Source organism: Carica papaya, chromosome 3 (assembly GCF_054855325.1).
Source record: "Carica papaya isolate Zhongbai chromosome 3, ASM5485532v1, whole genome shotgun sequence".
NCBI classification, from domain to species: domain Eukaryota; kingdom Viridiplantae; phylum Streptophyta; class Magnoliopsida; order Brassicales; family Caricaceae; genus Carica; species Carica papaya.
Window position 1 is genome coordinate 9,026,079 of NC_142311.1, and position 22,710 is coordinate 9,048,788.

The 22,710-nt window shown below is 37.1% G+C and overlaps 2 protein-coding genes across 2 annotated transcripts; both read left to right on the forward strand.

The window, feature by feature from the left end:
* Positions 1-5,920: 5,920 nt before the first annotated feature.
* LOC148266667 (uncharacterized) lies at positions 5,921-6,802 on the forward strand. The gene is made up of 2 exons (XM_088214699.1): positions 5,921-6,074; positions 6,213-6,802. Exons 1-2 carry the CDS (start codon positions 5,921-5,923, stop codon positions 6,800-6,802), a joined length of 744 nt encoding a protein of 247 aa, XP_088070825.1.
* Positions 6,803-16,665: 9,863 nt separating this feature from the next.
* On the forward strand, positions 16,666-19,401 carry LOC110811513 (PHD finger protein MALE MEIOCYTE DEATH 1). The gene is made up of 3 exons (XM_022038036.2): positions 16,666-17,290; positions 17,466-17,709; positions 17,813-19,401. The coding sequence occupies exons 1-3, from the start codon at positions 16,996-16,998 to the stop codon at positions 19,383-19,385; spliced, it is 2,112 nt and encodes a 703-aa protein (XP_021893728.2). The 5' UTR covers positions 16,666-16,995; the 3' UTR covers positions 19,386-19,401.
* Positions 19,402-22,710: the final 3,309 nt, after the last annotated feature.

Below are 22,710 nucleotides of genomic sequence, written 5' to 3' on the forward strand. Positions count from 1 at the left end.
CTACAGGCAGGCACCCAGCCTATTTTGGTTGCTTCTTATCGCATGAGCCGCGTCGAGATGGAGGAACTGAGGAAATAGATCACTGAATTGCAGAACAGTTGTTTTATCAGACATAGTGCGTCACCTTGGGGTGCTAGAGTAACTTTTGCCAGAAAGGGAGATGGAACGTTGAGACTATGTGTTGATTACAGAGGATTAAATAGAGTCACAATCAAGAACAAGTATCCCCTTCCTAAGGTTGATGACCTCTTCGATCAGTTGCAGAGTGCGCAAGTCTTCTTCAAAATACATCTACGTTCAAGTTACCATCAGGTGAAAATCAGAACAGAAGACATCCACAAGACAACTTTTTAAATCAGATACGGACACTATGAGTTCCTGGTCATGCTATTTGGGTTAACCAACACCCCAGCCATCTTTATGAATCTGATGAATAGGGTCTTCAGACAATTCTTAGATCAATTTGTTATCGTATTCATTGATGACATCCTGGTTTATTCAAAAAGTAGAGAGGAACATGTTCACTGTCTAACTTAGGTTTTACAGGTTCTCAGAAGAAAGAAGTTGTATGCAAAGTTGAATAAGTGTGGATTTTAGCTTAAGCAGACCACCTTTCTAGGATACATCATATCTAAGGATGGAGTATCAGTGAACTGTGAAAAGGTTGAAGCAGTGCTCGACTAGGAGCAATTGACATCAGTTAAAGAGATCTGTAGCTTTCTGGAAATGGCGAACTATTACCGCAAGTTTGTTGAATGATTTTCTAGTTTAGCTGCTCCCCTGACCCGGCTCACAAAGAAGAATGTCAAGTTTGAGTGGAATGATAACTGTGAAAGAAGTTTTTCAGAACTAAAGAAGTGGCTGACTACTACATCTGTGCTGACCTTACCGAGTGGATCGGGGGGATATACAGTTTACAGTGATGTCTCATATCTAGGCCAGGTTGTGTTTTAATGCAGCATGGAAATGTCATAACCTATGGGTCCAGACAGTTAAAGAGTCATGAGAAAAACTATCTCACCCATGACGTAGAGCTTGCCGCAATCATAAACGTATTGAAGACTTGGTGCCATTATTTATATGGAGAACCTTTCAGATTTATATCGATTACAAGAGTTTGAAACATATATTCATTCAAAATGATCTCAATATGCGTCAGAGAATGTGGATAGAACTTCTTAAGGACTATGATTGTGACATCTTGTATCATCCGGGTAAGGGCAACGTAGTAGCCGATGTACTCAGTAGAAAAGTGCAGGTATATTAGCCCAATTGATGGTTTCAGAATGCAGGCAGATTGGGGCCACATAACAAGTTCGGCTTCAGGACTTAAGGAGAGTCACATGTTTGAGTCATCTGACCATTCAGCCTGAGAAAATCCAGATAATGAGAAAAACTCAGTCAGCCGATCCCGCCCTAGTAACCATTAAGAAGGATGCAAAACCAGGAGTTAGCTCAGAATTTTGAGTCTCTGTCGATGGGTTGCTCCGATTCCAGGATAGAGTGTGTGTTCCAGGTGACAGTGAGTTAAAGAGAGACATTATGACAGAGGCCCATAGCTTAAAGTTTATCATGCATCTTGGAAGCACTAAAATGTACTAAAGTATGCGATCCTGATTTTTTTGGAACGAAATGAAAAAGATATAGCATATTTTTGTTTCTAAGTGTTTGGTATGTCAGTAGCTCAAGGCAGAGCATCAACACCGAGGCAGGCTACTTCAGCCATTACCGATCCCAGAATGGAAGTAGGAACATATCACTATGGACTTCATAACAGGATTATCTAAGGCACGCTCAGGATATGATGCCATCTGGATAATTGTCGACCAGCTTACCAAGTCTTCTCACTTCTTGACCATAAGAGTGACTGATCCCTTGGACAAATTAGCAAGAATGTATATCCGGGAAGTAGTCAGATTACATGGAGTCTTAGTGACAGTGGTGTCCGATAGGGACCCCAATTTCACTTCTCGGTTTTGGAGTAGCTTTTAGTAAGTCATGGGAACGAAGCTGTCCCTTAGTTCTGCATTCCACCCTCAGACTGATGGACAATCAGAAAGGACAATCTGTACACTTGAGGATATGCTTCGAGCTTGTGTCCTTGACTCCGAGGGCTATTGGGACGACCATCTACCCTTGATAGAGTTCACCTACAACAACAGCTACCAAGAGAGTATTGGCGTAGCTCTGTATGAGGTGTTATATGGGTGCCCATGCAGATCACTGATTTGTTGAGAAGAAGTGGGCAATAGAAAACTGTTTGGTCCAGAGCTGGTAGAAGAGACTACATCCAAAATAGTTAAGATTAAGAAGAACATTTAGACGATTTAGAGCAGGCAGAAGAGTTATGCGGACACCTAGATGAGAGATTTAGAATTTGAGAAAGGCGACCGAGTGTTCCTCAATGTCACTCCTTTCAAGGGAATCAGTAGATTCGGCAGGAGGGACAAACTGAACCCCCGATTTATTGGACCATTTGAAGTCTTAGACAGGATTGATACGCCGCCTACAGGCTAGCACTGCCTCCAGAACTTTTTAAGGTCCACAATGTCTTTCATATGTTCATGCTACACAAGTACAACCTGGATCCCTCTCATTTTCTGGCCCAGAAACCTCTTCCACTCCAGGAGGATTTATCCTACGAGGAAGTACCAATCGACATTGTGGATCGAAAGAGCAGATTACTCTGCAACCGAAAAATATCCTTTATAATGGTCATTTGGCATAACTACACATCAAGGGAGGCTACATTGGAACTAGAATAAGACTTTAGAGCCAGTATCCCCATCTATTCGATCAAAAGTAAAAGACAAATTTGAGGGACCAAATTTCTTTTAAGGGAGGGAGAGTTGTAACACCCAACATTTAATTTTTAGATTTATATATATATATATAATTATTTATTAATTTAATTTAATTTAGTTTATTTTATTTTATTTTAATTTAATGAAATAATAATAATAATAGTAATAAAAAGAGTGAAAAAATTAGTTAAGGATTTAATTGAAAATAATTTTGGAAAAAAGTGGTGAAATTTGAGTTTTATGGGTATTTTTGAAAGAAAAATTAGAAATCGGGGGTGGGTCAAAACGAAATTTAAAAAAATTACACTACATCAGATGTCCGGTCGCAGCCCCGACCAACCAGGACGCGCCAGGTGGTAGAGGCGCTGACGTCGGAGGCCACGCGGGGGGGAGCCATGTGGGCGATCCGCGTAGGTGCGATCGAACGGCTGAGGTCCGTTCCTGCGCACACGGACGGCCCAGATTGAAATCGTGCACGGACGGCCCAGATTGAATCACGCACGGATGGTCCAGATTGAATCGCGCATGGATGACCCAAATTGAATCGCACACGAATGGCTCAGATTTACTCCCTATTTAATCGCGATTGGACGATCCAGATGAAAAGTGATAGACTGCCCAGATCAAAAGCGGATGGATATAACTAACCCCATCCGCACCCAAACCTTACCCTAACTGCCAGAGCCCTTCGCCGGAGAAGACAGCCCAGCTGTCGGGTAGCCGACTGCTACCACCCACCACAGCACCAGAACCTTTTTCGACTACCAAGAAAGGTAAAAAAAAAATTTTCTTGTACGAAATTCAATTTTAAACCCACCCATGGTCAAATTGGAGTGAAAGAACCGGCCAATTAGCTGAAAAATGCCACCGCGAGAAATTTCACAAACCGCTTCCGATAAGGCCCTTTCCGATTTCCGTTTCGCGTAATTTTTTCACCGTTTTGATCATTGTTTCCTTCTCTACAGGTTTACCAGAGCAAAACACTCAACCACAACATGAGCCAGAGGAGTCGCCGTACCGGAGAGACCTGCCACCGGTGAGTTTCGATTTTCTATATTTTTTCGGCCAACCGAGGGCCCTAAGTGTGTTTTCTCACAAGAACCGATGTAAGTTTGGCTAAATTCAGCCAAAAAGGTCAAAAACAGCCAATTCGAGGCGGATCACCGTCTCCGGAGCACGGTGGAGCCGCCGTGCCGGATTTTCAAAATTGATCGAGTAGGTCCTGGGTATGATTTTTGGGTTATTTGGGACATTTGTAGGTACCGTAAGCGCGTTTCAGTTCCCGAAGAAAAATTCAGGGAACCCAATGACCGCCTATAGGCGCAGTAAACCATTTAGCTTTTTGGTGTCAAATCAAGTAAGGACCCCTCATCCTATTTCCTATCATGGAATTGAAGTTTGAATAAATAATAATGCGATATTTTGTACAAATTAAATAGATGTGCATAATTAATTACCGATTACTAATGGAGCCCGAATCAAACATTGTTCTCTGATGATTTCTGTTGATTTATTTTACAGTTTAAAAGTATGATGATATCTGATTTATATATTTTATGGTTTAAATACATGTATTACTGTCTTACTTGACCACTGCTTGATTTTGATATTTGATATATGATTGCATTACCGGATGCATGTTCATTGTTTATGCGATTATATTTGATTTGATAACGGAGACTAAGGAAAAACAAGAAAGGTGTGTGATCTAATAAACAGATAAGATCGTCAATATTTATACTTGTTTAACATGCAACACGATCTATTTATTATACTCATTAATTTCTTGCATGACACCTGCATGATGCAATCCAATTATAAATTTTATTGGTCGATTCAATTTTAAATATTTTATAATATAAATGTATGAGAATGTGAATATATATATATATATATAGTTGAATTTTACTTATTTTTATTAATTGATGAATAAAATTTGAACTCGGCATTGTCCAAATCTTTATAATCTTTTATAACTAATTGTACATGCTTCAAAAATTGGCATAGTTTGCTTCTCATATTTGGTATACAAAATTCAACCAGCCAAAAAAGATAAGAATATATAAACTAAATATTTTTAAATACACTGACAAATACTAATTAAATAAATATAAATAAAGACAAACCTTGTGGGGTCCGGAACCTTTCCGTTTCAGGAGTTGCTTTTAGTATCGATTGGTTACAGAGTCTCTCTTTCTCTCTTCATCACACAGCAGCAAGCGGCTGAGGTTGATGAACTCCAAAGAGGAAACTGAGTTAGGTAAGTTGCTTCCTTATGTGTGTGTGCATAGATATATATATATATATATATGACATTAATTTATAATCAATGCTAATTTTAATGTTGTTGTGTTCATAGAGTTTTTTTATCAGTTTTTCCCTCAATACATCATTTTGGTTTTGTGATTTGATTTAGGAATTTAAATAAAATAATTAACGCAGAGATAATTAAGCCTATAACCATGTATTATTATTATTATTGTAATACTCATTTTGATCCCAATTTCAGACCAGCGATGGGTTCTAAAGGACATTGGAAAAGAATATGTTATTAGTGCTCTCTTTTTTCAATTAATAAATTTGTTGGATTCACATTGAGAAAATTCGTAAACTTGTACTTACTATTTTTAAGATTTTCAAAGGTGGAAACAAGCACACGCAGTTATAAAAAATTAAAAAACCATGAAAAGATGAACAAGTGGACCGCTCTGATTAAAATTCTAAAATAAAAGATCAAGATTGTTTCTATTTTAAATTGGTTAGGTTGTTGTGGAAAGCTAGTGGTCTTGGTACATTCCAGAGACCACTTTTTCGTTTATTTCTTTTCGTTCCTGCAAGTATAAATATACTCAAGATCCTTTGTACATGACACAAGAAAGGAAATTAAGAAGAAACATTAAATCCTATCTTTACCCAATTGGGTTTTTTTATGTGGTATCAGAGCAGTGTCTGCGATAAGCACTGATTTCTCTGATTTCAATATTACACCATTATTCTACCATACAATGGCAAATCTTAATACAGATGTGTTGACACTCCTAAACTCAAATCAACCTGGAATGCAGCTTGTCACAACACCCCTTGATGGTTCCAACTATTTGTCTTGAAGTTGAGTTATGGTGATTGCATTGAGAATCGAGGACAAACTCGCTATCGTTGATGGTAGATACAAGAAACTTGAACCTGATGCAGCAGAATATGAACAATGGCATAAAACAGACAACATGGTGGTGTCTTGGATTCTTAGCTCGATGAACAAGGGGCTGGCCAGTGCCTTTTTATTCACCATATCAACAAAAAACCTGTGAGATGAAATGAAAGAAAGTTATGGTGAAAGTAACGGGCATTTATTATATCAATTAAAGCGTGAAATGAGTTCTATTACACAGTCAAATCTTTATGTCACAGTCTATTATACAAAACTAAAAAGGCCATGGGATGAGCTGACTCACCTAAGGCCCTCACCTGTTTGCACTTATCATGCCACAACACAACACAATGAAATCGACAACACCGATAACTTGATCCAATTTTTAATGGGTCTTAATGACTCATACGGCCATGTCAAAAATCAAATATTGATCATTGAACCTTTACATGCTGTGAACAAAGCTTATTCCATGGTAATCAGTGTTGAAAAACAAAGAGAAGTATATAATATCAACTTACCTAAAGTGATGCCCGTCACATTTTATGCCAACCTGAAAGATAATCCAAAACTTCCAAACCGAAAAAAGGAAAAAGATAGCAGAACATACACTTACTGCAGAAACACAGGGCACACAAAGAACACATGCTTCAAGCTCCATGGCAACCCAGAATGGTTTGCAGAGCTCAAAGGAAAAAGGAACAAAGAGAAAGACAATGCAGTAGTAAATAACTCCCTTGATAGCACCAAAGCTGAAGCATCCAACACAAATTGGGGCACAGAAATAGCCACACTCATACAACAAAAGATCAGCAAGTATATAAAAAATAAAAGAGCAAATACAGTATAAATCAGCAGGATGCTTGGGCTACTCTAGCCCCACTGGTAAATAACCTAAATGCTATTTTTTACATACCTCTAATGATATAGGTACTTGGGTAATAGACACAGGTGCTACATCACACATATGTCATAATTTTAATATACTCTTAAAACCCGTAAAATTAGAACCTACAATATCGCTATTAGATGGAACCACAAGTCATTCAACCCACAAAGGAACCGTGAGGCTGTGTAATAATTTAATTCTGCAGGACGTCCTTTATAAACCAAAGTTTGCTTGTAACCCAATTTTTGTCAGAAAACTAACCCAAACATCAAATAGCTACATTGTTTTTTATCCTAACCATTATTTTATATAGGATTTAACAACTAACAAAATACTAAGGAAGGGAACAATAATGGAGGGATGTATACCCTGAGTAAAGACACAGATCTCGACAAAGCATGCACCAGCCACACCCATGAAAACAACGTACAACTATGACACAAAAGACTTGGCTACACATCCATAAAAAAATTAACTCACATTCGTAGTGTAAAGTTATCAAACAGTGTAGCTTCAAATGATTATGAAATATGCCCCTTGGTAAAACAACAACGCTTGTCTTCCCCTAAAAGCTCTATTAACACTAATGACATTTTTAGTTTGATACATGTTGATCTTTAAGGACCATACCTCGTTAATTTTGTTTATGGTGCATCATATTTTTTAACCATAGTGGATGATTTTTCACGAGCTATTTGGACTTATTTTTTAAGGGAGAAAATAAGTGTACTAAACATCTTAAAATGTTTTTGCAATCCGATACAAAATCAATTTCAAAAAATAATCAAAATCATTTAAACAGACAACGGTACTGAATTCATGAATACCTCATGCAAAGATATTTTTCAAGAAAGGGGAACCATGCACCAAAAAATTTATACATACGCACCACAGCAAAATGGTATGATAGAAATGAAACATAAACATCTACTATAAATTGCTAGGGTATTGATGTTTGAATCAAAGTTACCAAAAAGTTTTTGGGGCGAAGCTATACTCACAGCTACACACATAATAAATGTTTTCCCAAGTTCTGTTTTAAAGTGAAAAACTCCCTATGAAGTTCTACTAAAAAAACAACCAGATTACTCAAGCTTAAAAGTTTTTGGTTGCCTATGTTTTGCTACAAATGTTAACCCCCAAAAAAATAAATTGGACCCCAAAGCTTTGAAATGTGTTTTCTTAGGGTATACATTCAATGCTAAGGCCTATAAACTATATTGTTGATTTTACCGATCTTATCCATTTACTTAATTCAAATTCAAATTCAAAATAGGTTGTGAAGAAAGTATCTCACCGCAGCCTGCGCAGCTGCCATGCAGCGTGTTAACATGAATATCTGAGTTTAATTTTATCGGGTCATCTTTGGTGCAATTAAGCACAACTTCGTGCTTATAAATGTAATCGTGCAATTCAATAATATTAGTTTTTTCTTCTCTTAAAAAATAAATCTCAATATCCTTCTGCAATTAAAGAAACAGAGGGTGCTGCAGCCTTGTACTCTGTTTTGCAGTTCTCTCTCTCTCCTTGACTCTCTCTCTCTCTAAATTAACTCACTGTCTCAGCTTCTTTTGAAGCTGTTACTCATCCGATCCAACATATATGATATATCAAATAGAAAAATAGTTTTGTCAAGAGATGTCATATTTTATGAACATGTCTACCCATACCAAACACAATACTCTCAACCAAATTATCATGACACACCACTGCCAATACCAAACATCGACATACTAAACATACCCGAAAACTAGTTACAACATAGAGAAGAAATGTCTTTACCAAATATCATCTCTTAAGAACTCGAAACAAGAAGGAGTACCAGGATGAGAAGTAGACCCACCTGGATGGAAGACTTTGTTGCCCATGTCACCGAACAACCTGTGCCCGAACCTCCCTTTCTCATATCCACCTCACTTGCATACAATTATGGCTATGTTAATTTCATTGCACAAGTGTCTATTACAAAAGAACCAAAATCATACAGGGATGCTAAAGAAGACAGCAAATGGGTTGAGGCCATGCAAACTGAACTGTCCGCACAGGAAGACGACAATACTTGGGAATTAACTGCACTACCAAAAGAGAAGAAAACAATTGACTCCAAATGGGTGTATAAAATAAAATACAATGCTGACGGTTCAGTTGATAAATAAAAAGCAAGACTCGTTGCTAAGGGTTATAATCAAGAGTTTGACATAGACTATCATGACAGCTTCTCATCGGTGGCCAAGATGATCACGATTCGACTACTTCTGGTCGTGGCAGCCACAAATGACTGGCCAGTGTGCCAATTAGACATCAACAATGCATATCTACATGGGTTTGTGGAAGAAGAACTATATCTAAAAGCCCTAGAGGGCTATTCTAAGGTCGGCGAAGGGGAATTCTACCATTTAACTAAGAGCCTATACGACCTAAAGTAAGCAGGTCACCAATAAAACAAGGAGCTTACCTCAAAGCTCCAAACCATCATATTCACAAAATCAGAAGCCGACCACTACTTATTCACAATAAGAACAAAAAAAAAACTGTGTCGCACTCGTAGTATATGTGGATGACCTACTTGTTACAGGTCCTAATAACAAAGAAATTTGTAAAGTTAAAAGCGCCCTGGATGAAGCCTTCATGGCCAAAGACCTCGGACAAGCAAGATACTTTCTTAGAGTCGAAATAGCCAGGTCAAAAGAAGGGATCTACATTAGCCAAAGAAAATATATCAAAGATATTTTGTAGCACCCGGAAAGGAGGAAAAAAAAAAAAAAAAAAAAGGGGGGGCCACGTCAGCAGCCACGTCAGCAGGCCCGGTCAGCAGTCCCGGCCAACCGGGGCCTGCCACGTGGCAAGACCGCATCACTCCGAAAGGAGCCACGTTGGCAATCTGCGTGGGTGCGATCCGACGGCCCAGATCAATCGCGCGATCGGACGGCCCAGATTCAATCGTACGGACGGCCCAGATTCAATCAAAAATGAACGGCCCAGATTAAAACGAAATGAACGGCTGTGATCAAAAGGCAAGGGGTTATAAATAGAACCCCCACACCAGACCACAAACCCTAGCCGCCCGCCGCTCGCCGGAGAAGACGAACCAGAGGCCGACCGCCGCCACCCGCCGCCGCACCGGGGAAATTTTCGACCGCCGATCGAGGTAAATTTCATACCCCCGACTCGTTTTTCTCCGCTGATTCCTCCTATGACCAAATTGAGGCCGAAATCCCGGCCAAACGGCCGGAATACGCGGCCGAAACCCAGCGGCGCCGCCGCGCCCCTCTCGGTTTTTGCCTCTGACGAGGTCCTTCCCGGCCTCCGTTCGATGCAATTTTTATATCACCGTGATCACCATTCTTTTCTCTACAGGTTGACCGAAGCCGAATCACCAAAACACGAACCTCGCCGGAGAGCCGCCGTACCCGAGAGCGTCGCCGCCGGTAAGCTCCGCTTTTCCGTGATTTTTGGCCCCCCGAGGGCCCTAGGGTTGTTTTCTGACAAGGACCAATGCGAGTGTGGCCGAATTCGGCCGAAAACGGCCGAAAACAGCCAACCCGAGGCGACTCGCCGCCGCCAGCGGCGGCGCCGTCGCCGGAGCACGGCGGAGCCGCCGTGCCGGAGTTGCGATTTGGTCCGAAAGGGGCCCTGGGCCTAATTTGGATTTTTTTTGGAACACGTGCAGGTACTGTTAGTGTGTTTCAGTTCCCCGGGAAAAATTCAGGGAAAATTAGGGACGGCCTGCAGGCGCACTGTGAATCGTATTCAGATCCCGAAAACAAGTAAGGACCCCTCACCCTATTTCTTATCACGGTATTAAAGTTCAAAATGATAAAACGGTATTTCTTGAATTAACGAATGTGTGAAATTGCTTAAGGTGGCTAATGGAGCCCGAGTCTAGTGTGATTGGTGATTTAGTGTTATTTAGCCTGTTTACAGCTTTAAATGCAAAATGAGGTTTGATGTGTTCATTTTACAGATTTGTGTGCAAATACTACGTTTTTATTAATCATGGGTTGAATGACTGAAAAACTGATACTGTATGTTGTCTGTTCGGCATGAATTACTGTTTTGCTTGTTTGTATGTGAATTGATGATGCTGACTGAGAAAAAAGAAAATGAAAGATTGTGTAGACTGATAATTGTATTATGAGGGTTAGCCTAACTAGATATCTTGGGAGATGGTGGACGGACCAGGTCCGTAGGGAACCCTACCTGGATTGTGGTCTCACATGCCGGACGGGGTATGGAGATCTTATGGTTTTGGCACCCATATCGGACGGGGTATGGGGACGGCCCGTTTCACCCTCATACCGGACGGGGTATTGAGGTTTATGGTTTTGGCGCCCATACCGGACGGGGTATGGGGACGGCCCGTTTCACCCTCATACCGGACGAGGTATTGAGGTTCACGGTTTTGGCGCCCATACCGGACGGGGTATGGGGACGGCCCTGGAAACTGATTATGAATGTTAAAGGTTAACGGGTAGCGGAACCCCTATGGACCCCCACGGATACTAGTAGGCTGGTAAATGAGAAAAAGATATGTTGTACAATGATTGAATTACAAGAGACGTGATAAGTGTTATGTTTTACAGCTTATATTATTCCATGATTATGATAATGTTATTATTTTTCTTATATTGTTTTCATAAATTCCACCGAGGTAAGTGGATGGTAAAGGTTTTCATGTTAATAAACGAGTTTATTGTAAATTATACTCCATTGGTCTTTTTGTGTTTTTCTACCCACCTTTACCTCCGTGACGGTGAGATATCGTGATGTTCTTACTGGGCTAGTGTAGCTCACTCCTTATTTAACCATTTCAGATCAGGAAGACATGGTTCCCGAGCCCGTTCCGCAGGAGGACGACGAAGGGGATGCCTAGAGACTCTGTAGTCATACTCATAGTTTTATTTTCGAGTTTCTCTCTTAGTTAGTTTAATCTTTTATATTTTAAGTACGTTTTTGGTTTTTCGTGTAAGGGATGTTAACTGAAATTTTGATCTCGCTTCCGCATTTGATATATTTAAATACTCATTTCATTTTAATATTTCCGGAGCCGTTACATATTTTACAAGATATAAGGATGGAAGACGCGAAAGGAAGCCATTTTCCTTTACCTTCTAGACTAAAACTAAATGTTGAAGAATGAGAGATCTTACTAGATCCGGAAAGATACAAGTGTCTAATCGGCCGCTTGCTTTACCTCAACTTTACCAAACCCGACATAACATACTCCACCCAACATCTCAGCCAGTTCATGCAACAACCCAGATGGCTTTATCTCGATGACGCACTACATATTGTCAAGTACCTAAAGCAGTATCTGGAACAAGGCATCTTCTTTCTGAGAAGGAATGACCTCAAAGTCCAAGACTTTTATGACTCGGACTGGGCATCATGTCCGATGACCCGTAAATTCCTCACGGGTTTTTACATCTTTCTCGGGTCGACGCTAATCTCTTAGAAAACAAAGAAGCAAACAATGGTGAACAAGTCTTCTGCAGAAGTTGAGTATAAAAGTATGTCATCCACAGTGTGCAAAGTTCAATGGATAACTTATCTCCTTCGAGATTTTTAAATAATACCTCATTTACCCGTAACACTGAACTGTGACAATAAATTCGTCAAGCACATCGTAGCAAACCCAATTTTTCACAAACGAACGAAGCATCTTGACATTGATTGCCACATAGTCTGCAATCAGGTATAAAAGGGCTTCCTCAAGATAAAGAACGTCACCTCGAGAGAATAGCTTGCTGATTTGCTCACCAAACCCTTAGGGACTTCAACACATCACCAACTTTTGTTCAAGATGAAACATCTGCAACAAGAAAACACAAATAGTTAAGAAGCAGTGAGGAGCTCGAAGACTCAAAAGTAAACGGGCTTCATCTTGAGGGGCAGGTGAAAAATTAAGAAACCATGAGAAGATAGACAGATGGACCACCCAGATCACAACCCTAAAATGAAGGGCTATGATTTTTTTTATTTTAAATTGGTTAGGTTGTTGTGGACAGCTGGTGATCTCGTTATATTTCAGAGACCACCTTTTTGTTTTTTCCTTTTCTTCCCTGCATGTATAAATGTTCCCAAGGTCCTTTACACATGGCACAAGAAAGGAAATTAAGAGGAAACATTAAATCATATCTTTACTCAATTGAGTTTTTTTACAAGTTATCATTTTTTTTCTCTCAAATAGAGAACCTGTAAAAATTTCTATTCGCAAGATAACATTCTTCTTGAATATCTATTGATCATAAGCGAATAATAATGTATACGCCCAACAATTTAAAACCTTAATACTACTCTATACAGACCCACTAACTGGAACTAACTATATTTATGAACTATGATTATTCTATCCGGTATTCACACTTACTTATTAGTATGCTTGGATTTATCCAACCAAACTTTGGAGGTTCACAACAACAAACAAATTACTCGTTCTCTTCTCCATCTCTTGCAACAGCAGAAAGAAGCAAAAGCATAAGAAAATAGAAGTTTTACCACATAAGAAATGGTAAGTGATGTTGTTTACTCGTATATTCAATCCTCATAGTATATTTTAGATATATCAACCTACTTGAACAAGAATCTAAGAAAAAAATTCAAGAAATTCATAAGAATGATACACTAAAATTGACCAAATTAAAATCCAGAGGTTTGGTGTTAACAATTCATGGCCAAGAATATTTAAGGAGGTGGGCTACAGGAATTACTTACTTCGTTGATCTCATTAACAGTGGAGTTTATGAGTTGACTCATAGCCTCAATGTTTCCTCAGTTCCTAACACTTCAACTTCTTATTGCATGGCAATAGTCACTAAAAATGCATCAGATTCTGGTGGCCCATCAGGGATTACTGTAAAACCTGATGGCTTTAGCATATTTTCTCTCAATATTCGATAAAGAATAGTAAGATCAACATCATATTGGGTCATTGGTGATGATAGTATGAAGGAACAAAATTCGTCACTTGAAACCACTTGTACAATGTATTCATAAGCCTGCAAGGTTAGAATATGTTGACTGAAAAAACGATTATGTTATAAATCCATTTTACTCTAACTCCAGCTAACTTGGTAAGAAACAAAATGAAATATTAGAATCTTTTTCAAGAACTTAGGTGGCGCTAACTTTTTGTGTATAGTAATATAATTGCTACCATCTTTGGTTGCAAGTTTAATAACTTCTTCAGGTTCCACCAAACTTAGTAAACTAGACTACTATAATATACAGATAGATTAGGAGTTCATACAGATTGAAAACCTAATCACTTTGATCTAAGTAGTTGCAATTTACCAGTAATGTCATATTCTTTATGGCTAGAAGATCGATAACTAATAAGGGCTTTTTGGGCACTCGAAAGCTAGTCAATCCAATGTAGTTATTTGAACCCATTGCACTGTAGTGATTTCCAATCCTATTTCTTAATATCCTTATACTTCTGTCTAATAATAGAGTCCACATATTTTCATTGGGAGTTCCATTAACAAATTCCAAGTATACCTTCTCCATGGTTTCAATTACCTTAAGCAGACTATTACTTATTGCAAATTGGCACAATTATTTGAACTTACAAGTATTGGTTTTGAAGTCAACAATTCAGGAAGCAAATAAGACATGTTCAAACATGTCAAAGGTTGAATTCAATGTTACTGCATTCTTAACTAGAATTTTGACAATAAAAAAATATGGTTACAAAGTACCATTTCATGATTTAAAGACAAAACAATTATTCCCAATTTTTGCAACCCTTATAATGAATGCAGATGTACAAGGCCCAAGAGGAATACATGTACATTATGATCTATAACCACATTATAGGACTCCCATAACCTCTAAATTGATTAATCATCTTCAAGGCATACAATTGCAACAAATTGTTTACTTAGATGCACATTGAAGCAAATACAAAAGTTGGCGGAAAATAAACCAATTCTTTACCAACATATACAAATTAAAGTCGACAAGAAAATAAAAGTAATCACAATTTCAGTAGGTGAAGTTTAGATAACTTGATCGAGCATAGGAACTACTATCTCGTCAAAGAGAAAATTACATGCAACAATCTTGTGTTATCTAACGACTTGTAAACCAAAACCAACAAAGACTAGTACAGTCAAGAATTAAAAAATTAAGGAGGGCATCGACAATCCAAAACGTAGCTCCTTCACCGATCTCAACACACCTACCTCCACCAATCTAAAAATTTAGAAGAAACAGAGATAGAGAAAGAGAACATTCAAATGAAAAAGGGTACGAAAGAGAATTGCAACATAAAGAAAGTATACTCAGAAACCATGAAAACATTTTAAACTATAACCAATTGATTAGATATTAAATATGAAGATATATAATTTTCTTGTGCGGGTACATAGATATGATTAATTTTACGATTATGAAAGTCTTACCTAAATTAATTAAATTTGTCTTTTTATAAAGACTTTTGAGCATGATTCTCCATGTATTTATTTTTTTTCTGTTATCTGACATGATCTACAAATTATTCTAATTAAATTATAACTAAATTCTACATAATTTCTAAAATTATTCTAAATATATTTTTAATTTAAATAAGAGAATTTGTGTGTAGTATTATAATTAGAATTGTTATATAAAATTAAAATAATAAATTATAAATTCTATTGAAATTAATGAAATTTAAAATAAATTAGTTGAATTCTATGTGACAATTTATATGAACTTAATAATTAAAATGATTGTAAATTTTAACTAATAAATTAGAAGAAAAATTTTATATTTATGTAATTGGACCAAAAATAAATTGCTGACGTGGCATGTTTATATGCATATAAAGCATAAGATTCATGCTTAGGCATACTACATTGTCAAAATGAAGTACGATTTGTCTCACTAAATTTTCTAATTCACATTTCTTCCCTCATTAGTATTGAAATAAAAGAAATGTGCATATACAAAATTGACGTCATTCATGGAAAATGATCTTATGAACGAAAAATCATCAGATGACATATAAGAAAGACACAGAATCTTCATTGCATATTTAAAGATTAAGAACCTAGCACTTGTAAATTCATATATACTCTTTTAAACAAATTACATAATAAATTCCCAAACTGCATGTTGTTTGTCGTCTTCTAAATTGTAATTAGGATAAATCATATGACCCCCAAATCCAAACCAAACAAAGAGAAAAATCATCTTAGTTCTTATAGAAATCACAGATACAAACAGGTAAAAATCAACAAAAAAGTTTAAATTTCTCAAGGAAGAACACCATGTATAAGAGGGGGAAACAATCTTTTTTCTATTAGAGGAATCATTCATTTTTATAGAGAAAGAGTTTCTGTAAGAGAGTATAAAAAAGATGCTATTGTTAAGCTAAATCAATAACTTAAAAACTTCCAAGCATAATAAAAATTTATATATTTCTAAACTATAACCAATTGATTTAATATTAATATGAAGATACATAATCTTTTCGTGCTATGTTCTATATAACTAGATAAAATTAATTTTATTATTATGAAAGTCTTCTCTAGATTAATTAAATCTAATTTTATAGAGACTTTTAAGCAGCATTCGCCATGTACTTGTTTTTCTTGTTATCTGGCACGATTTACAAATTATTCTAATTAAATTATATATAAGTTTATAAATAAATTTTAGATAATTTCTAAAATTATTCTAAATATATTTTTAATTTAAATAAGAGAATTTGTGTGTAGTATTATAATTAGAATTGTTATATAAAATTAAAATAATAAATTATAAATTCTATTGGAATCAATGAAATTTAAAATAAATCAGAAGAAAAATTTTATATTTATCAGAGACATAACCTTTATGTAATTGGACGTGGCACGTCTATATGCCTCCACGTCAGATAATATATTTGCCGCTTCTCCAAACTATTTCCGGTTTCCGTTAAAGAACACGAACAGAGAAATTAACGACGTTGGAAAGTAGAATGACCATAATGCCCCTAATGCTATTAACAAAACTGATCGTTTCTTCTTTGAATTCGAGCGGGACGACCTGCAACTAACACTGAACAAACTCCAGTCAGTTAAAAACCCCAACACAAAACCCCTTCTCCTCCTCTCTCTTCGTTAAAAGAATTCAAGAATTACGCCATTGGAGGAGAAAGGAAAAGCTCCAGTCTTTTGCCTTCAGCAATGTCCATCCCTATTATTGAAACTTGTAGGAAGAGAAAGAGGAGGCCGAAGATATTTGAGTTTCACAAGTTTGCAGAACCCGGGCACCCAGTAAGCTTCACGGGTCCTTTCCGCGACAATGTGCGGATTTTCCTTGAAGAATGTGCAGAGCCTGAAGACTATTACGTGGGAGGAATGCCCATCTGGTGTACTCTTCTGGTTCACGAGAACAAGAGCTTTGTCCTTCCTCTTTACACCATTGAAGAGAATGTTCAGTGCTCCATTGGACCCTACTGCGATCACTGCAGATGCACTGGTTAGATTTTGAACATACAGAGACCTTTTTTCATTTTAATGCATGCCTTGATTTTCTCAGATGCGTTTTTCTTCTTTTTAGTTGGGGATTTGGTATCTAGTGTTACTTTTTTGAATTGGGAATTTTCCATTTTTGTTGATTTTTTTTTGCTGGTTTTGGTTTCTGTTTTTTAAAGGTTGGAGTAAGCATTTACTGTCTAAACGGAAGTATCATCTGATAATTCCAGTTGATACTGAATGGAATATGCGTCTTGAGGATGCTGCTTTTGATCTCCACACCCATCTCTTGCATGGACTGATCCACTGTAATGGATTTGGTCATTTAATCTGCATAAATGGGATTGAAGGAGGATCCAAATTTATATGTGGCAGAGAAATCATGGATCTTTGGGATCGTATTTGCAACATTCTTCGAGCCCGGTAATAGAAAATCCTGAGTGATCATATCATTGATCAAGATCTAGGCAGATTTAGCTTGAAAGATGATGTTTTTTCTTTGGTGTGTCTATTTCATTTTTTGCAGAAAAATCACTGTTGAGGATTTGTCAAAAAAGCGGTGTATGGATCTTCGGCTACTTCATGGAATTGCTTATGGGCATTCATGGTTTGGGAGGTGGGGCTATAAGTTCTTCCGCGGAAGTTATGGGGTGACACAACACAGTTACTATAGAGCAATTGAAATTATCAGTTCTTTGGAAGTTGATAAAGTTGTATCAGAATTTGGGAATGAAGAATTCAGTAGGGAAATCAAACAGATTATTAGTCACTATAGAAATAAGAGTGAAGCTCAGTTGATCACCTTGAGGGATCTTCTGAGGTTTATGCTCACAGTCAAATCATGTTCTCTGTCACAAAACAGATTGGCCATGACTATTACAGATGGTCCATCTCTTATGCTTAATTCTTCAAACAGAACAACCCTGGAAAAGCACGCTCTAGTACGGAAGGAACAAAAGGTCATAAAATATAGAAGATTCAGTACTATGGTGAGTTCTCTGGGTAGCAGATGGCCTGTGAGAAGGCTAGAATTTGCAGCAGAGGTGATTGTGGAGGCGTTGAAGGAGAAGAAAGCTGCCAAATTTGGTTGTGGTGGGATGACTCGACAAGATGTGAGAGATGCAGCTCGGATGCGTATTGGAGATACTGGGTTGCTGGATTATGTCCTGAAGTCAATGAACAATGTGATTGTTGGACGCTACATTGTTCGCCGTGCAGTAAATCCAGCAACTCGAATTTTGGAATATACAATTCATGAACTTGCTGATGGTTTCAGGACCAAAGAATCAGAACCAGAAGTAGTTCAAGAGCGGATTCGAGGTCCTGCTTTGGTGCCAGGAATTGATGTGTATAGTGATGTTACTGTGCTGTATACAAATCTTTTGCTGAATTATCCAGAATCAGAAACAGTGGAAACGTCAGTTCAAACAGTTCTGGACAGCAAGCACTTTGTTAAAGATTGGTCCTTCAGAGACGATAAGGAACAAACGTTGATAGTTTTTTATCAAGTGAAGCCAAGTTTGATTGATTTAGAGCCTACAAGCGCTAAGGAATTACTGCCAGGTGAATTGGTTGTGGTTCCATATCATGTCACATTGTTGGACCTAAAGAAAGCTATTGCAAATGCACTAAGGGACACCTACTATGGTATGGATAGATTTGTAGTGACAGATATAGAAAATCTGGAAGAGATGGAGGACAGGCAGATGCTTTCTGGGAAAGTTGAATCTGGTGCTCAACTTGTCGTGAGAGGAAGTGGGATAGACTTGGGTTCCAAGTTTAGGTATCAAGGTGGTACTGAGAATTGGATGGTGAGATGCGCATGTGGAGTCCAAGACGATGATGGTGAGAGGATGGTGGCTTGTGACCTTTGCGAGATTTGGCAACACACACGCTGCTGTGGAATTGAGGATTCAGTTCTGCCACCACTTTTTATCTGCTCAAGCTGCTGTGATGGTCTTGCAACACAAAGAACTGAACCTCTCATTGAATTTGGGAGTAGAAATGAACCTCTTATTGAGTTCGGGAGTCCTAAAGATCTGATACTGGAACGTCCGACAGTCTATGGACATGGGACAGAGCTCCTAGCCCCACAATGAAACAGAAACTACTGTAATAAGTGCGAGCTAGAGAGGAATGATGTATAATTCATTTTTTTTTTTCTTTTTTCTCCTCAGAAAACAATAATAGATGTGTCTTTCTAACTAGCATGACGTGATAAATATAGTGCAGCAAATTATATGTAGGTTTCTTCTACAGCTTCTTCTGAAAGTAAAAAAAAAAAAAATTGCTTTTAATGTCAACATCCTTCAGTTGAAGATCCATTGAATGTTCAGTTGAAGAAAGCTTCTACTTTCTTATCTAAGAATTCTGTAAACCAAACCTCAGTTACAGTAATTCTACCTATTGAGCTACAGCCAATTTCCAATCAGTGTTCCTGGAAGTAGTACAATCAGTCATCTAAAGGCTTACATGACTCTACTTCCATCATTTTAAAATTCCAGATCTGCTCAAACCAAACCAGCATTATGCTTGAGATTGAAAGGAATGAAGCTGTGATGCAAAGCAGTCCGCAGCCAGCAGCTCGCAACCCGCAACTCGCTATCAGTCCACAGCCCTTGTCCCTATAAACTGCAGGATAATTTTCTCTTCAAACAAATTCTGGCATTCAGTTGAATTTGCTAGCATACTGCCAACCCATTTTCATACCAGAATACCAACATATTCTGATATATTCCCTACCTATCAATTATGGCTGACCAGCTCACCTCTTTCTCTTCCTATAAATCCTGTTGTTCTATTCTTCTTCTGTATATACAAAAACAAAAACAAAAAGGCTGTGAATTGTCCAGTTTTTTGGGATTAATAGAATTCCCATTTTACATTTCTCTTAAGTTTTTTAACTGAGATTTTATATCTTTTCCAAGTAAAGATGAAAGTGAGATTTAGTATATCTTCTTGAAAACCAAACTACAAAAATGATGGGTGAGATGGCGTGACGAATACAAAAAAAGCCTACATTATTTTATTGTTTCACCACTCTTATCGTAATCTTTCTGAAAAAAAAAAATCATATTTTTGTCAGGCGTCATCACTCTAGAAAGTAGCAGTTCTTCTCTTTATCCAATTTTTAACCAGAAAGAATTGAGGGGTCTTTTCTGCTTTTCTTTTTTCTGGATTCTTGCGTAGGATCTGCTTGGATGCAACCTGTAAGTATTACCCACTCTAGAAAGTAGCAGTTCTTCTCTTTATCCAATTTTTAACCAGAAAGAATTGAAGGGTCTTTTCTGCTTTTCTTTTTTCTGGATTCTTGCGTAGGATCTGCTTGGATGCAACCCTATAAGTATTACCCACAAAGATGCCAATTTAAAGTTTAGCAAATATGACGTGAAAATTATCACAACCATCCTTCTGTTTCTGCAGCTTATGGGAAGGGAACAAAAAGATGAAGACATAGCAACTATTCCAAAATTTTCATTCACATACATCTAGGATATGATTGAGGTTCCAAAGAAATCTTTCTTTTTTCATCTTTTTCTTAGCAACCCATTAAAAAAAAGTGTAATAAGGTCCGTAGATACATCCACTTTCTGCATGCATTTCATATATAGTTTCCAACAATTATTCTCATGATAGAACAATATAGCATCAGCATGACTCTAAACAGTCAAGCACAAACAACTTGGAGAAGAGAATAAGCCACAAAATACCCACAATTTGCATAGAGAAACTTTTTTATGCATGCTTGCCTCAAAATGACACATTAAACAACTGATATCAACCTAAACCAGCTGATTATTGCAGAACTGGTGAAAATTCTTTTCGAGAAAAATATTATGATATGATATTCATACAAGAAAACCATCATCAAAGTTGAGATGATAGCTCTGAAGATCGTAATTGTAGTGTACAATCTTGGTGCTGTGCCATCCCAGAGTTTGCTTCAACTGTGACTTGAACTTCCAGAAAAGCTGCCTCCAGATATATGGTGATTTATGGGCGTGAACACTGTGAGGGGAAATTTCTCCAGAACCAGAGCTAGCAATTCTCTTCCCCCACCTCATGAACTGAAGCCTCTTCAAGCTCTGCATGCTCATAAATTTCATCGCTGCTATTTTTGAGATCTTTGTGTGTGTGTGTGTATTGATAGATTGAAGAAGAGATTGTTAGGTGAAATATGAAATGAGGTTGAAAAAAAGACTTACGAAATAATTGTCACTTTAAAAGAATCAAATTCTCACTAAGCCTAATAAGCAACATCACGGATTGTGCCAGATCTCACCTGTCTATTCATGGTAGGAAAAAAGGAAAAAAAAACATCATCATCTTCAATTACAGTCCTTTCATCTTTATCTTTTCCATCAATTCCTCGACCCATGATGGAATTGGAGGAACAAAGACATGGTGTTGGTGATTTCAGTGTTCTGTTTTTGAGGTTTTCCAATTGCCAATCTGCAATAAACATTACTTATAGGAACTTGAACAGTACTCAAAAATACTGTAATTTTGTAAAGCCTCTATCTTTAAATTGATTAAAGAAGAGATAGAATCAGGCAAAAAGTTTCCTTTTTGTGAATTTTCTCTTCTGTTTTACTCAAATAATACTGGGTTAGCTTTCCCAGGAAGCATCCATTGCCTAAGCGAGTGAAAGGGACCACCATTCATAACATTCCTCTGTTTCAAATTTCAGTCAAGAATTTTGATTGCACTCCATGGAATAAGGGCCCTACAATGATGAAGCACTATACATATATGTATATACATATTTTTTATAAATATATATACACATATTTTCTTTGAGGAATACAAATCGGTTGGTTACCAAACTACGCCAAAACTTGATAAGGGAAAGGATAATATTCCACAGAAATGAGAATCTACAGACAAATATTCCATATAAAGAAGAAATGTATATGTATATATTTAATTTATAATTAAATTACTAAAATACCCCTACGACCTAAAACAAAGAAATGGGCATACATAAATATACATATGGGTTGAAACATTTGGAAGCCCTAAGGAGAAAATTAAGGAATTGATTATTCTTCTGCCAATATGCAGTTCATGAATATTGGATCAAAAGCCTGATTCATTTCAGATTAATGGAGGAGCATACTAAGTGAGTTTTATAATATTTGAAAATTATTTAGATTTTATAATGTTAATTGTGAAACTATTTGTTAATTATATAATTTTAAGAAAAATACATATTATCACTAAATTACGTTTTTAAGTAAAAATATTGGATCAAACTTATCTTTGAATAAAAATTAAGAATTTGAGAGATCTGAAATAATTATTTGCTTTTGATGAAAGTATTAATTGATTTGAAAGTTTGTTTTGATTCTACAAACTGGATAAATATTGTCAAAATTTGTTTTTTTATACGTATAAAACAAGAGCAAATATTTTTTCCAGTCT